Below are 15095 nucleotides of genomic sequence, written 5' to 3'. Positions count from 1 at the left end.
TATTTACATGCAATCGCCTCTAAAACCATTTTGTCCATTCACACTAATCAATCCATTCGTCCAGATATTGAACAGCATTCAAAATTATATTAATATAGTGCAGTGATTTTTATATAATTAATGGGATGGTATCTGCATTGTCTCCTAAACAGCATGTATTCAGTTTGAAATTATAAAGATTCTTCTCAGTAATGAAACATGTTTCATGATCAGTTTACTTTCATTTCAAGCAGATGGAATAATATCTGATCTTAATGCAAAAAAAATGTTCCTTTCACTACTTCTTTTCAGCCTCCAAATTAAAGCACCATGCAAAGATGATGGATGTGTTCTATCTATATGCCCTGTTGTGAAACGAGAATTAGGCATGACACTTAAATATTGACAAGGTGAAAACATGTAAAATAATGCATCTTCAATTTTATTTGTGTCCGAGCTTTATATACCCTGTTTTACAAAAAGGAAAATAAATCGCTGTTCATCAAATCACAAGAGATGATCACCCCCCATAAAATCATCTCCTTGGCATCTTCCATTTGTTGCTGTTTGTCACAACACTACTTGCTGACAAATGCTAAAATATTATTACAGTTCATGCAGAACACCATATATTGGAATGTGCTCCAAACTGGTAGTACCCTGATATGTTGCTACCTTGTACAAATATGGTGTCTGCAGTGTAGTTCAACGGATAATTCTCAGCCTGCACTCTTGCTTGTAAAGGAGTCAAAGTGTATTTGTAGTGTAAGTTCCACAGCTGAAACATGTGCACCATCTAGTGTTAAACTGGTTAGTTTTCCTTGAACAATGTTTTCATTGCTTCTCCTTTTCACTAAAACCAGGCACATGTATAACACATAGGATTAACCCAGATGAAACAAACATTGCAGACTTCAATATTGTTTATTATTAGTTTATCATGGATGTACTATACGGCTAATCCATTATTGGATTGTAGGCTTCACATACATTTCTGCAATTACAGAATTCCAAGTTTGTAGATGGAGAGGGAAAAGAAAGAAAATAATTTAAAACGGAAATAAAGGTATGTATAGAATATTCAATCTCATGTTGGGTGTAAGCTCAGGAGGTTAGCTACAGCCAACTTTGTGCTTCTGTTGTTGCTAGCTGTTAGGGAGAAATACAGTTATCTTAAAAATAAAGACAAGAAAGTAGTCAAAATTTTTTTTTAAAAATCCATGTCAATAGAGATTTTCTGGGCTTTCATTTAATAAGGAACTTTAATTGCACCCTATTGCAATTATGCTGGAAATTTTGCTCCTGAGTTGGGAGCGCAGAGTTGGGAAATTTCCTGGCTCTGCAATCCTGCCTCAGGAGAAAGTGCCCCGGATGTTCTAATTTCATTCTGGGGACAGGAGTCAGACCCACTGCCGCCGGAAACAGCTTGGAGGTGGGCTGTCTGAAAGGCCAATGCTTTGGCCCAGCTGTGAATAAAGCATTAAAAACAAAAAAAACAGCCTTTGCCCCTCAGCCTCCACATTTTTCCTGCCCAATTCGTGCCAATTTATACCACCTCATAGCCCTCATCCATCCCCCATGGCTCCTCATGTCCTCCACTCATGCCACGGCCTTTCATAGTCCCAAAGCCAACTCAGTGCCAACTCATGCCAACCAATGCCTTCCACCCACCTCCATTTGTCCTTACATCCTCCATTACAACTCATTCAATATCCACCATGGGCAGAATCTTTGGCCCCATGCTCAGGTGAAATGTAACATTGTTCTAAGTGTCTGCTGATGACTCAGCTATGTTAAAAACATCTCATTGATTAAAAACCTATTCACTACATTCACATTCCTACAACAACTTAATCTCTTACAAAAACATTTTTTAATCATAACCCCCATATCCATGACTTCATAACCAGTCGGAACTGTCAAAGTGTGAACTGACAGGCACCCTATTGTGATGATAGGTTGTGAAATCAGGCATGCAGCATAGGAACATGGGAATTAGGAGCGAGGGAGGCAATTCAACACTTCGATTCTGCTCCACCATTCTATATGATCATGGCTGATCTCCATCTCATCCTAACTCCACTTTCCTGCCATTTGCCATATGATAGTCCTCACGTTTATGTCAGTCAGACAGTGAAACAGCAAGCACTGATCAAATTAAAAAAGCAACCTTCAGTTTAAAAACAAAGGCCAGGAAATTTAAATACCTTAACAGCTTGACTGTTCCAATGGTTTTATCCACTTTTTACACACACTCATAACTATTTTGAACAATCCCAAAGGGCACTTGACCTTTCCCAAGGATGTCCTGGATCCAAAAAATGGTACCCTTGCCTATCACAAAAGTACACACCTCTTCAAGTAACTCTGACAGCTTTAGACCTTCTCAAGTGCAAAGCCCACAAGTCGTGTTTTAGACACCTCATGAGTGAAAATTGAATCTGTTTGAAGGCAGTTACACTTTTCAATGTACAGCTGTCTCAGTGAGCCACGAATGTACGAAACTACAAACATCTCTTCTCCCAAGACCCCTGCCAAAAATAGTGGGTGCCAAGTTTGGGGCAGGTGTTGTGGAATCAAATCTCTGGTGCCATGTTGGCTAAGGCAAAGACACTCTCCATCTTTACAAAAATTCAGGCCTATCTCGAAACAAAGGTTTTCAGTCATCTAGTTTAAAGATGAGCCAAATAAAACATCAGTTGAACTAATTATTATACTAAAAAAAAATTAAGACTAGCTACAGTCATTGAAGTAGAAACATTTTCTGTTAACAGCTTTCAACCAAGTGCTGTTTGTTGTAGATACAACAGCATGGCATCTATTATCACTAGCTCTTTTATGACAGCGTGCTAGAGCTATTCATAACAGTCCTGGGGCTCAATTTTCAGCCCCCGCTGGGGATGTTTGGAAAAGGGAGGGGGCACAAAAAATAGCTCTGTTAGTTCCTTGGCTCTATCCTGGCTTTGGGCCACTTTTGCAAAGCGGAATGGAAAGAGCAGCATGATTACCTGGCCGCAAATGGCAGTTAGTTAACACTAAGAACCTACTGAGGACTAATAAAAGGAGGTTGACGGGAATTTTCAGATAAGCCTCCGGTCCCAGCAGGTGGTGGGAGCCAGATTAGGTGTCTTAAGATGGCCTCCTGTTGGTAAACTAGGCAACCAGTGCTCCAGGTAGGTTCAGAAGCCCTTCCTGTTTGGGTACAAGAGCAGGTGCAGGCCACCCTTCGAGGGGCTCGCCTTTCAGACACCCACTTCTCCCCATAGTGGTGGCCTAGCTGCATGATCCATTTTTAAAAATTCAGGTTCAAAGAAGTTGGAAAGAGAGTGCCTTCGTCTTGAAGCACCCTGTCCATTAGACCCTCTATTGCAGCTTTTTGTTCCTTTCAAATTAGAAGGTCTTTTATTGGCCCTTCAGCTTTGAGAGCCCATCCACCATTTTTAATTAGATGGTGGCGCATCTCAATTAAGGAAGCACTTCCATGAAAATATCCACCCCAGTGTGGGTTAGGGATCGGGAAACTGCTTCCTAATGCGAGGAAAATCCTGTCCCTGGAGTTTGCAGAAGATCGCTCGAGAAGAATGATTGAATCAAGAGCAGTAGGTCAGCTATAGCATTAAAGATCATAGTGACTACCTTGTATTGCATCTCTAACTTAAACCATTCATTTCAAGAATAGCTACTCTGTCCATGTCATTCTGAAATTATGATGCGGAGGTGCCGGCGTTGGACTGGGGTAAACACAGTAAGAAGTCTCTCAACACCAGGTTAAAGTCCAACAGGTTTATTTGGTAGCAAAAGCCACTAGCTTTTGGAGCGCTGCTCCTTCGTCAGGTAAGTGGGAGTTCTGTTCACAAACAGGGCATATAAAGACACAAACTCAATTTACAAAATAATGGTTGGAATGCGAGTCTTTACAGGTAATCAATTCCTAAAGGTACAGACAATGTGAGTGGAGAGAGCGTTAAGCACAGGTCAAAGAGATGTGTATTGTCTCCAGACAGGACAGTTAGAGAAATTTTGCAAGCCCAGGCAAGTCATGGGGGTTACAGATAGTGTGACATGTACCCAAGAACCCGGTTGAGGCCGTCCTCATGTGTGTGGAACTTGGCTATCAGTCTCTGCTCAGCGACTCTGCATTGTCGTGTGTCATGAAGGCCACCTTGGAGAACGCTTACCCAAAGATCAGAGGCCGAATGCCCGTGACCGCTGAAGTGTTCCCCAACAGAAAGAGAACATTCTTGCCTGGTGATTGTCGAGCGCTGTTCATTCATCCGTTGTCGTAGCATCTGCATGGTCTCCCCAATGTACCATGCCTCGGGACATCCTTTCCTGCAGCGTATCTACATACTCTTGCAACTCGGCCAACGTTGTCTACCTGACAACCACCAGGCAAGAGTATTCTCTTCCTGTTGGGGAACACTTCAGCGGTCACGGGCATTCGGCCTCTGATCTTCAGGTAAGCGTTCTCCAAGGCAGCCTTCACGACACACGACAACGCAGAGTCGCTGAGCAGAGACTGATAGCCAAGTTCCACACACGAGGACAGCCTCAACCAGGATCTTGGGTTCATGTCACACTATCTGTAACCCCCACGACTTGCCTGGGCTTGCAAAATCTTATTAACTGTCCTGTCTGGAGACAATACACGTCACTTTAACCTGTGCTTAACGCTGTCTCCACTCACATTGTCTATACCTTTAAGACTTGATTACCTGTAAAGACTCACATTCCAACCACTATTTTGTAAATTGAGTTTGTGTCTTTATATGCCCCGTTTGTGAACAGAACTCCCACTTACCTGACGAAGGAGCAGCGCTCCGAAAGCTAGTGGCTTTTGCTACTAAATAAACCCGTTGGACTTTAACCTGGTGTTGAGAGACTTCTTATTCTGAAATTAGCCAGTGGAAGGATGACAATAATTGCCAAAGGTAAGTTGAAATTTACTCTATGATATCTTCAGTCAATACAGCATGCTGGATTGAAATGAAGACAAGAAGCTTGCCTAGCTTGGGTTTAATATTGGTCCAAAATACTGGAAATAAAACGCCAAGAGTTGTTATTGTGAAAGTACTAATTAATAAAATTTTGTATTGATATTTATTCATTTAGCAGAAATTGTATCTGGTAGAATTATGCTATGAATCTTGTGGATGTATTTATCTCATGTTACAGCACTCACTTCAAGAAATGCGACAGCAGTGTCTTCCTCTTGTACGAGATCTGCATGTACATTTGCCCAATGTAGGACAAGGCGGATGACCCGTCTCTTGTTATTGAGAGCGTAGTCCATTTTCTCCTGCTCTGTGCCTTGCAATGCTTCTGCATGGTAAGTGCGCATGGGTTAAGGAAATTCACATCATGTATGAAAGAATGTTTGCCAAACCATTATTTTGGCCTTGGTCTGATGTTATTGGATCCAAGGTCTTCTCCAGTGATTTATCACCATCATCATTGAACAGATTTTAAAAAATGAGTATAAGAGATAACATTTAAATTCTGAACATTATAAACACAAATGCATCTTACTTATTTGCCTTTCTTCTTAGAAGACAAAGCAAAACAACAAAATCAGTCTTATGTTAAGAAAACTAGATTACATGGTGAGTCAGTCTTTGTAATGAAAGATAATGACAATGTTGGCTTGGTAGGAACTGTATGTTCTTGACTGTAGGAGAGAACTTTGAACGGCAGTGTCAAATAACATTTGCATTTATCTTTCTTCTGTAAGATATTCCTCCCGATTTAACCAGGTCACCAAACAGCAGGCAGAAACCTGCTCTCTGATTTCAAATAAATAATACAGAAAACAGGTTTGAGCAACCTGAGCTGCTAAATAATTCCAGCATGGAATGGGTTAACACTAGCACTGAAGTCTATTTTTGGTGCTGCAATTATGTTGAGAGCTTGTACATAATTGTCAGAATCAAAGGCTCATACAGATATTTTGTGCACAGCACTCACCTGTAATTCTTATTCTTTTCTGAAAATTTAATGTCTCAATCAAGCATCTCAGTAATAACTGCGACTGTCATCAATATATATTTTTTAAAATCCTGCACAAAGTACTCTATTTTGAACAATTAGTGTTAGAATCCAGGGGAAGAGAAGAATTAGGATCCATTTTTAAGGAACACAAGAAAAGGATATTGGGCCATGAGAGCTGGGAAAAGCTGGCTGTGTGGCATAAAAATGCAGTGCATCAGAACAAAGTCATCAAGGCTAGAATCTGTCAAAAACACTGAAAACAAAATGTGAAAAAAAAAAAATCAGTGTTAACATCCTTTTGAAAATTAAAATTACGGAATCCTAACTGGCAAATAACTCCAATAATTTTGAAAGTGCAACTCATTAAAACAATTCAGCAACTCTTTGATCCTACTTTTGTACCTCACTTTAAAATAATTTCTCATCCCTTGCCCTGTGAAAATTGTGCATTTCATAGTTAATCGCACAAGCAGTCAAACTGATCAGTGCGGAACTGTACAACAGAACTGGCTGTATTCAATAAATACCTTCAAAATTGTGTGTCAAACCTGTGTACTCACACAAAATATCAATTTCATGCAGGTCTCAACAAACTGGAATCAGGTCTTTGGATGGTGCGTATATGGAATGATTTGCAGAGGAGGCGGTAGAGGCGGGTACAATTACAACATTTAAAAGACATTTGGACAGGTACATGGATGGGAAAGGCTCAGAGAGATATGGGCCAAATGTGGGTAAATGGGGCTAGTTCAGTTTAGGAAACCTGGTCAGCATGGACGAGTTGGGCTGAAGGCCTGTTTCCGTGCTGTATATTTCTATGATTCTTGGAGGCCACAAAAAAAAAGTTGATTTATATTGATTATTTCACACAAGCTAGGCCAGTGTTGGAATGCTGTGGTATAGTATCTCTGAAAGTTACTCCGCTGAGAAATACAGAACAGGAAGAGGATTAACATTCTCAACTTGGCAAAATGGACCAATGCCACTTCCCATTGCTTTCACACCAATTCTACAACTGAGCACCACTGCAATTAATGGTAGATTCCTGTGAAGCCCCAATAATGAATGCAAATTAGAGTCCTATAGCACATATTATTGTGAACTTGCATTCATATAGCACCTTAAAGTAACAAAAAGCCAAAGGAGCAGAAACTGGACCAAATTCTGCTTTAACAGGTATCAAATGGGCACTTTTAGGACAGAGTTTTCCCAAAAATCGGTGTCAGATTCTGGCTGAAAACTGGTGGCCGCAATCTTACTATTTTGGTTAGCACTGTGCTTCACAGCTCCAGGGACCTGGGTTCGATTCCCGTCTCGGGTCACTGTCCGTGTGGAGTTTGCACTTTTTCCTCGTGTCTGCGTGGGTTTCCTCCGGGTGCTCCGGTTTCCTCCCACAGTCCAAAGATGTGCGGGTTAGGTTGATTGGCCATGATAAAATTGCCCCTTAGTTTCCTGAGATGTGTAGGTTAGAGGGATTAGTGGATAAAATATGTAGGGATATGGGGGTAGGGCCTGGGTGGGATTGTGGTCGGTGCAGACTCGATGGGCCGAATGGCCTCTTTCTGCACTGTAGGGTTCTATGATTTGCCCTGCTGGCTGATGGGTGGGGCGAGCCAGTAAGGTCGCGAGGCATCCGAGAAATCACGTTTAAACCCGATTTCTCGCCTTTCGATCTTACTGCCACCGGATATCTGGCGCGATCAGCCTTGCGCCTGTCGTGAGGCTGATTGTAATATTTAAATTCTATTTAGATTAGAATTTAAATATTACAGGTGAGCCCACGACGGCTTTGTCCAGGGTTCACTTGCCTCTGTGGCCTCGCCGGTGAAGGTTCTCACTGGCGAGGGTCACGTATGGTCCCCTCAATAGGCAATTTAATTGAATTTAATTTGTTCCCCCTCAAGTGGGGACCAGACATGATGGCGTCACTGATAGACCATTCCATAAATAATTTTAAAAGGGACATTGAGGATGAGGGGCTCACAGGGTCATGGACAAAAAGCAGGACGTGGGACTAAGTACCACTGTGCTTTCAAAAGCTAACGCAGGCACAATGAGCTAAGTGACTTCCTTCTGTACTATGTTTCTATAATTTAACATAATGAAAATTATTGTTGGAGACACTGTGGTTGAGATTTTAACTTGTTCAAAACCCATTCACCTGCAGAGCTAAAATTGGACCTAATGCTAGATTGAAGAGTTCATAATGTTCAAGTGTAATTTCAAAACTGTTGTTTTGTTTATGATCTTTTATGATACAAGTAGTTATCAGGTGCACGTCAAATGGTTATTGTTTCATCTCAAGGATAAACAACGAGATGAATGGTTCAAACCAGTTTAGTTGCTGCTGGTGATCAAACTGGTACTGAGTTGGAATATACAGGATGAGTCAAGAGCGAATTGAAGCATCATTAAGAAATAAAAATGATTAAAATGGTGGAAGCACAATGGGTTTTAAGATGTGTTTTTGCATGGGAAATAATGATGCTTCAACATGCTATATTGTGAGTTAAAGGATACAGATTCATGCTCGCAATTCCCAGTAATAGCTGTGAAATTAGGGAATAGCTCACGTGGGTGAAGAACTCAATATTAGAATAATGGGAAAGAAGCATGTCTTGCTGAACTGCTGTAGAGTGCCTACTTGTGGCTGGAATAATTATGCATCGGCAGAAACAGGGAACAGGTGTGCTCACCTTCACCCTTCTTCTCAGTCAGAGGCCATGTTGGAGGGACACCTGAGAAAGAGGGGAAAAAATATTCGTACCTCAATAATGGCAGAAAATTCAAATACATCATCCATTATAGATGCAATCATAAACAATTCTATTTTATCATTTTTGAAGTGTTTTATTTCCTTATAAACATACTTTTAAGGCAAATTACAATCAAGTTTATGTATTAGTGTCCCAAGTAGACTTACATCAGCATTGCAATGAAGTTACAGTGAAAATCCCCAATTGTATTTACAACTGACTTTGATTTTCCCTCTTTATCAAATTTGCCCCATAAACGCTGAAGTACAGTTCTTGAACTCCAAATTCAGATATTCTTTCATTTCAATTTAATGGCCTACTACATGTAATTCCAGACAAAAGGACTTAGATATACAATTGTTCAACACCCTCTTTTCATATTAAAAATAGCAGGTGAACACGCTTATTGGCACTGGGAGAATATCACTTGCTAAATCGATTAGGGCATCCTGGAATCATCCAGTGTGCACACTTAAAACCAGCAGCAGGTCCATTTCTTAGGAACTTGGATCATGTTAAATAAACACTTTTTAAAAACAAAAAAGCATCTCTTCTCACGTGACATGAAAGTGAACTGTTAAACATTTGTAAGGGACACAAAATACAGGGAAATGTTTCTTCTGCACATTCTTTTCATGTGTATCAATTTTAAGCAGCATCATTAAGGAATTATATGTAGCACTAGTCTCTAGGGTAGACAAAATTAACTTCCCTTGTTCCATCAGGCATCCACTTTCTATCTGAGGCTAGGGGAAGTGATTTATTTCAATAAAGTATTTTCTGCCTTTCAGGGAGATCATGGCTAATCTGTGGCTAATGCTTATCTCAACTCTCTCCTTTACCTGCCTAGAGTGGGATTTATAGCCACAATCTCATGACCCAACTGAGAGAGCTAACAATCAAGCCAAGCTTCAAACTATCCCCAGATGATGTTGCTGAACATTTCCATGCTAACACTCTCATTCACAAAAAATGGAAAGGGATATTCATTATAGTCAGAAACAGTGTTGTCAGTACAGAACCAAGCTAGGAAGAAAAATACACAATTTAAAATAATGAATGATTCGCATTTAAACAGCACCTTATTATCTCAGTGCTTCACATATAGTAAATTACTTTCAAGTCTAGTGACTCCTCGAGAAGCAAATGCAGCAGTGATTTTTCAGAGTGATCAGCAGAACAGTCAATGAGGCAGTCAATTGTCTTTCAGCGTTCTTGGATTTAATGTTCACGCAAACATTCAAACAGGCATCGATCTATAATTTCATCCTAAGGGCAGAACGCTGCACAATGCTTTGCCAATTTTGTTTTTCTGTTCATTCATGGGACCTTGTCAGGCCATTTTAGAGGGTATTTAAGAGTCAACCACCATGTTGTGGGTCTGTAGTCACAGTAAGACCAGACCAAGTATGGACATGAGTGAACCAGATGGGTTTTTACAATAATCGATAATGGTTTCATGGTCATCGCTAGACTTTGAATTCCAGATCTTTATTTAATTCAAATTTCACCATCTGTTGTGGTGAGATTTGAACGTAGGTCCCAGAGCATTACCCTGGGTCTCTGGATTACTAGTTCAGTGACAATACCACTGCCTCCCCCTTATGACCCCCAGTCTCAGGTAGGGCTTGAACCTTCTGTCTCAGAAGCAATGGTGCTAAGTAACAGCCAAGTTAAGACTGAAACACAGAACATTCATGGTACTTAATTTAGAAATGTGGAACATATCAAAGAAAATAATCTATTACCTGGATGAAAGATCCATTACAATAAATGGAAAGAATGAGATTTCCGATAGGAAGAAAAAAAAAAATCAGGAGATGATAATTTTAGTGGTTTTTTAAAATAGACATGGCAATTTTGATATAACAATGACCTTTAATTTATTTAACCATAAAACGTACTAAAAATATTAGAAATCCGAACCACATTCCTACATGAAGTCAAGATTGAAAAGCAGCAACATGAAACCAGTTAAATTTATGTATTTGTTGTGTTAAAAATGGGACCTGTTGTTTCATTAGCAGGCAAATCCGGCCGTATGGTTTCCAGAAAATGTTCTAATATTTTTTCCGGAGTTCCTGCCATCACAGTGTATCTGGAGAGATGAAAAAATGACTTGATTAATCACAGAAAATGTAGTTTAAATTACTGTGGACTTTATAATTAACCTCCCGTTAAAAAAGGACTAAACAGATTATCAAGATAATTAAAGAAAGGAATCATTAAAATCAAGATGTTGACTTAGACAGTAATTAGCTGAATTTAATTTGTTCGTATGGTATAAAACATGCAACTGCCATAAGTGACATCAGAAATAGGAGCCAATTCAAAATAATGATTATAAAATCCTGGACTAGGTAAAAAGAGCAAGATGTCAAATTCTACACTATAATTGATCACATCTTAATTACTTTTGACAGAATTAAACCCTCCTATTACACACTGATTGGCTATCCCACTAAAAAGGCCATAATCATTGTTATTTTAAGCTGTGCAGCAAGTGCTTTGGAGGGACACAATAAGAAAATAGTCTCCTTTTATTCTACCGTTACTTCACCGTCACTGCACTGTTCCCGCTCCTTTCCTATAATGGTGAAACTGAGGCAGTGATGAACTGAAATAGTGGACAGAATTCTCTGGTGTGTTTGGTGGTGGGTGTGGTGGAAGATCATGGCGGCAGGGTCAGGAATAAGCTCCACACCAGCATGAATTTACCACGGGATCTTCCGCTGGTGTAACTGAAAGTCAGACCCCAAGCCAAATTCTCTGCGATGCTGGTGGGAAAAAATTCTGACATGGAACACGTTCATATAATGTGACAAGCAGATGCCAGGATACAACTGAACAAAGCCCGGGGCTACCTCTGGAATTTAGGATGGAGGCTCCCTGCAATCCTGGAAGACCCATAATAATGGATTGGGTGTGCATCTGCTGTTGGGCCTTCCAGATTAGGTGTAGTGTCCTTGAGGACCAGCCTCAGAACGTTCCTGGAGATTCACCTTAATTTTCAGGAAGTCGACCTTCTTTCTTCAACAGTGATGTTGGACGCCCAGGCACGACAGTGGACGACATGCCATCCAGGACTTCCCCACCACTGACTACAGCATGAATCAACTGGGTGCATAATTAATGACGTTGGGGCTGGAGGATTTTGCGCCTCTGACGTGGCATGTAGTCTCAAAATTGGGAGAATTCTGCCCAATCTCTCAGGCATTCACAGCAGCACACATTGATGCTTGAACAACTTTCGCCAACATTAGACCCCAAGTAACATAAAATGTAATGGTATGAAAAACTTACTTGTATTGTATCTGCGTGCTTCCCTGATTGGAAGCTCCTTTACCCATTGGGATCTTTGCTAAAACCAATACGTCTTGTCCATGTTCTTTGAGTCTTACTGTATTCGCCTCAACATCCTGATGGTGAAGGCAGAAGGAAAAATGTCTGTCAAAATGAATTCTTTTTTCCCCCTAACTGAAAAGTATTCCTTACCTATTGCCCAATTTAACTAGTCATTTTTGGTCTTTTAATATTGATCATTTACTAGCAGCTTGCTACTCTATTACAAAGCATGCAAGACATGTGATTTGTGTTAAAACTTAATGAAAAAGTAATGCTACAGGTTAGCTGCTAAATAGTTAAATACATTTTCCTCTGGTGAAAAGCTTTTTAATTCAGCACACTCTGTACTTCTAAAAATATTGCTTTGGATTTATAACAGTTTAAGAAAATGTATGGAGCAGACAATAATCTTGCTGCAGATAATGATCAGCACGAATCACTCTTTGGCGAGCTGTGGGCTTGCCCTTTATTTAATGTCAAAACTACAGCATAAAATGTGACTAATCCATTACATTTATTCCAGGGTATTCAGTGACATAAACATATGTGGAAGGGATTCCTCAACCCCTAACCCCTCATGTTGGGTGGTCACTCTCACGAAGCACAGAAGATAACGAATAATTTAGTCTGTATATATTAGATTTTACAAATCAAGGAGTACTGCAAAAAATCAATGTGCTGTTTAGCACAATTCAAAAATATTGGCAGGGATTTTTCAGCTTGGACACAGCAAGCCATTGGCTGCCGATGGGATCTGCCTGTCTCGCCAAAGTCTACAGCCGTGATCTTACCGGCTTGCCACATCGGTCGATCAGCGCAGCAAGCTGGTAAGATTGCGAGAGAGGCCGAAAGTTGGGTTCATGCCCGGTTTCTCGCCTCACGCAATCTTACCGGCACTGTTTTGCCAGCGAGATGGCTTCGAAAGAGTGCAAAGCTGATTTAAATATTGACATTATTAGCATGGCCAGGCAGTGCCCATAGGGCAACTCACTTGGAGATTGGACACCTGCCCAATGGCACCCCAAGCAGTCTGCAGCCAGCTTCACTGGCGATCTTAGGCTCTGCAACCCCACCCTCCCGACGGAGTGTCCTAAGATTGCATTTTCAAACTCAAAGAACAAAGAACAAAGAAAATTACAGCACAGGAACAGGCCCTTCAGCCCTCCTAGCCTGCACCGACCATGCTGCCTGACTTAACTAAAACCCCCTACCCTTCCGGGGACCATATCCCTCTATTCCCATCTCATTCATGTACTTGTCAAGACACCCCTTAAAAGTCACTACCGTATCCGCTTCCACTACCTCCCCTGGCAACGAGTTCCAGGCATCCACTACTCTCTGTGTAAAAAATATGCCTCATACATCTCCTTTAAACCTTGCCCCTCGCACCTTAAACCTATGCCCCCTAGTAACTGACTCTTCCACCTTGCGAAAAAGCTTCTGACTATCCACTCTGTCCATGCCCCTCATAATCTCGTAGACTTCTATCAAGTCGCCCCTCAACCTCCGTCGCTCTAGTGAGAACAAGTTTCTCCAACCTCTCCTCATAGCTAATACCCTCCATACCAGGCAACATCCTGGTAAATCTTTTCTGTACCCTCTCCAAAGCCTCCACATCCTTCTGGTAGTGTGGCGACCAGAATTGAACACTATATTCCAAGTGTGGCCTAACTAAGGTTCTATAAAGCTGCAACATGACTTGCCAATTTTTAAACTCAATACCCTGGCCGATGAAGGCAAGCATGCCATATGCCTTCTTGACTACCTTCTCCACCTACGTTGCCACTTTCAGTTTCCCGTGTACCTGTACACCCAGATGCCTTTGCCTATCAATACTCTTAAGGGTTCTGCCATTTACTGTATATTTCCTATCTGTATTAGACCTTCCAAAATGCATTACCTCACATTTGTCCGGATTAAACTCCATCTACCATCTCTCCGCCCAAGTCTCCAACTGATCTATATCCTGCTGTAGCCTCTGATGGTCCTCATCGCTATCCGCAAATCCATCAACCTTTGTGTCGTCCGCATACTTACTAATCAATCCAGTTACATTTTCCTCCAAATCATTTATATATATTACAAACAGCAAAGGTCCCTGCACTGATCCCTGAGGAACACTACTTGTCACAGCCCTCCATTCAGAAACACACCCTTCCACTGCTACCCTCTGTCTTCTTTGACCGAGCCAGTTTTGTATCCACCTTGCCAGCTCACCTCTGATCCCATGCGACTTCACCTTCTGCACCAGTCTGCCATGAGGGACCTTGTAAAAGGCCTTACTGAAGTCCATGTAGACAACATCCACTGCCCTACCCTCATCAATCATCTTCGTCACTTCCTCGAAAAACTCAATCAAGTTTGTGAGACACGACCTCCCCTTCATAAAACCATGTTACCTCTCACTAATACGTCCATCCCTTTAACTCGCCCACTGAAACTCTCCCGTTTTCTCGCTCGTTTGGCACCTAGAATTTTTTTTCATAAGATTGTGTCCTATGGGTTTTCCATGGCTCACCTGCCCTGCTGCTGGGTAACCCACCACAAGTGGTTGACTTCGGCAGGACTGGAAAATCCCATTGCTGGGAAGGACTGGAAAATCCTGCCCAGCGTTTGCCACAATGCCAATAAAATTTGTAATAGGCAAGTCAGAAATATATTTTAGGTTTGCAAGATTCCCACATTGGTATGAATACCTGGCCAGTTCTGTGGTTCTAAATACAAGGGTAGTAATTCTCACCTTACTGCTGGAGCGTAAAACTGGTAATCTGGGTTGGGTGCCCATTATTGGAAACCATCTAATCTTCTTTTCCATTGAAATCATAAATGCCATCAATTTTCCTTCTGCTTTTTGTTTAAGTCTATTTGGCACTAACTTTCAATTAAGGTTCTCCACTGACTAATGCATATTAAGTATATATTTTCTTGTATTCACGAAATTTTAAAAAAAATTACAGCTGCTTGATGCTGTAAAGTACACCCAGTCTTGCCTGAACATTTTGTTCATTTTTCAAAGAGTTATTGAAA

At 41.0% G+C, this 15095-nt stretch overlaps 1 protein-coding gene across 2 annotated transcripts in view; it reads right to left on the bottom strand.

Moving 5' to 3' along the window:
* The window catches only part of rapgef4a (Rap guanine nucleotide exchange factor 4a), a 284780-nt gene that overhangs the window by 79947 nt on the left and 189738 nt on the right, over positions 1-15095 (bottom strand). For both annotated transcript variants that reach the window (XM_078228399.1, XM_078228400.1), the window contains 5 exons: positions 12027-12142; positions 10733-10821; positions 8664-8705; positions 6130-6220; positions 5162-5312 (listed from right to left, as the gene is read on the bottom strand). In XM_078228399.1, the coding sequence (XP_078084525.1) occupies positions 5162-5312; positions 6130-6220; positions 8664-8705; positions 10733-10821; positions 12027-12142 (489 nt within the window). The remainder of the gene's footprint in view (positions 1-5161; positions 5313-6129; positions 6221-8663; positions 8706-10732; positions 10822-12026; positions 12143-15095) is intronic.

This window comes from Mustelus asterias, chromosome 14, assembly GCF_964213995.1.
Source record: "Mustelus asterias chromosome 14, sMusAst1.hap1.1, whole genome shotgun sequence".
NCBI lineage: Eukaryota > Metazoa > Chordata > Chondrichthyes > Carcharhiniformes > Triakidae > Mustelus > Mustelus asterias.
Note: the sequence above shows the minus strand (reverse complement) of the source record. Positions and strands in the feature narration are given on the sequence as shown.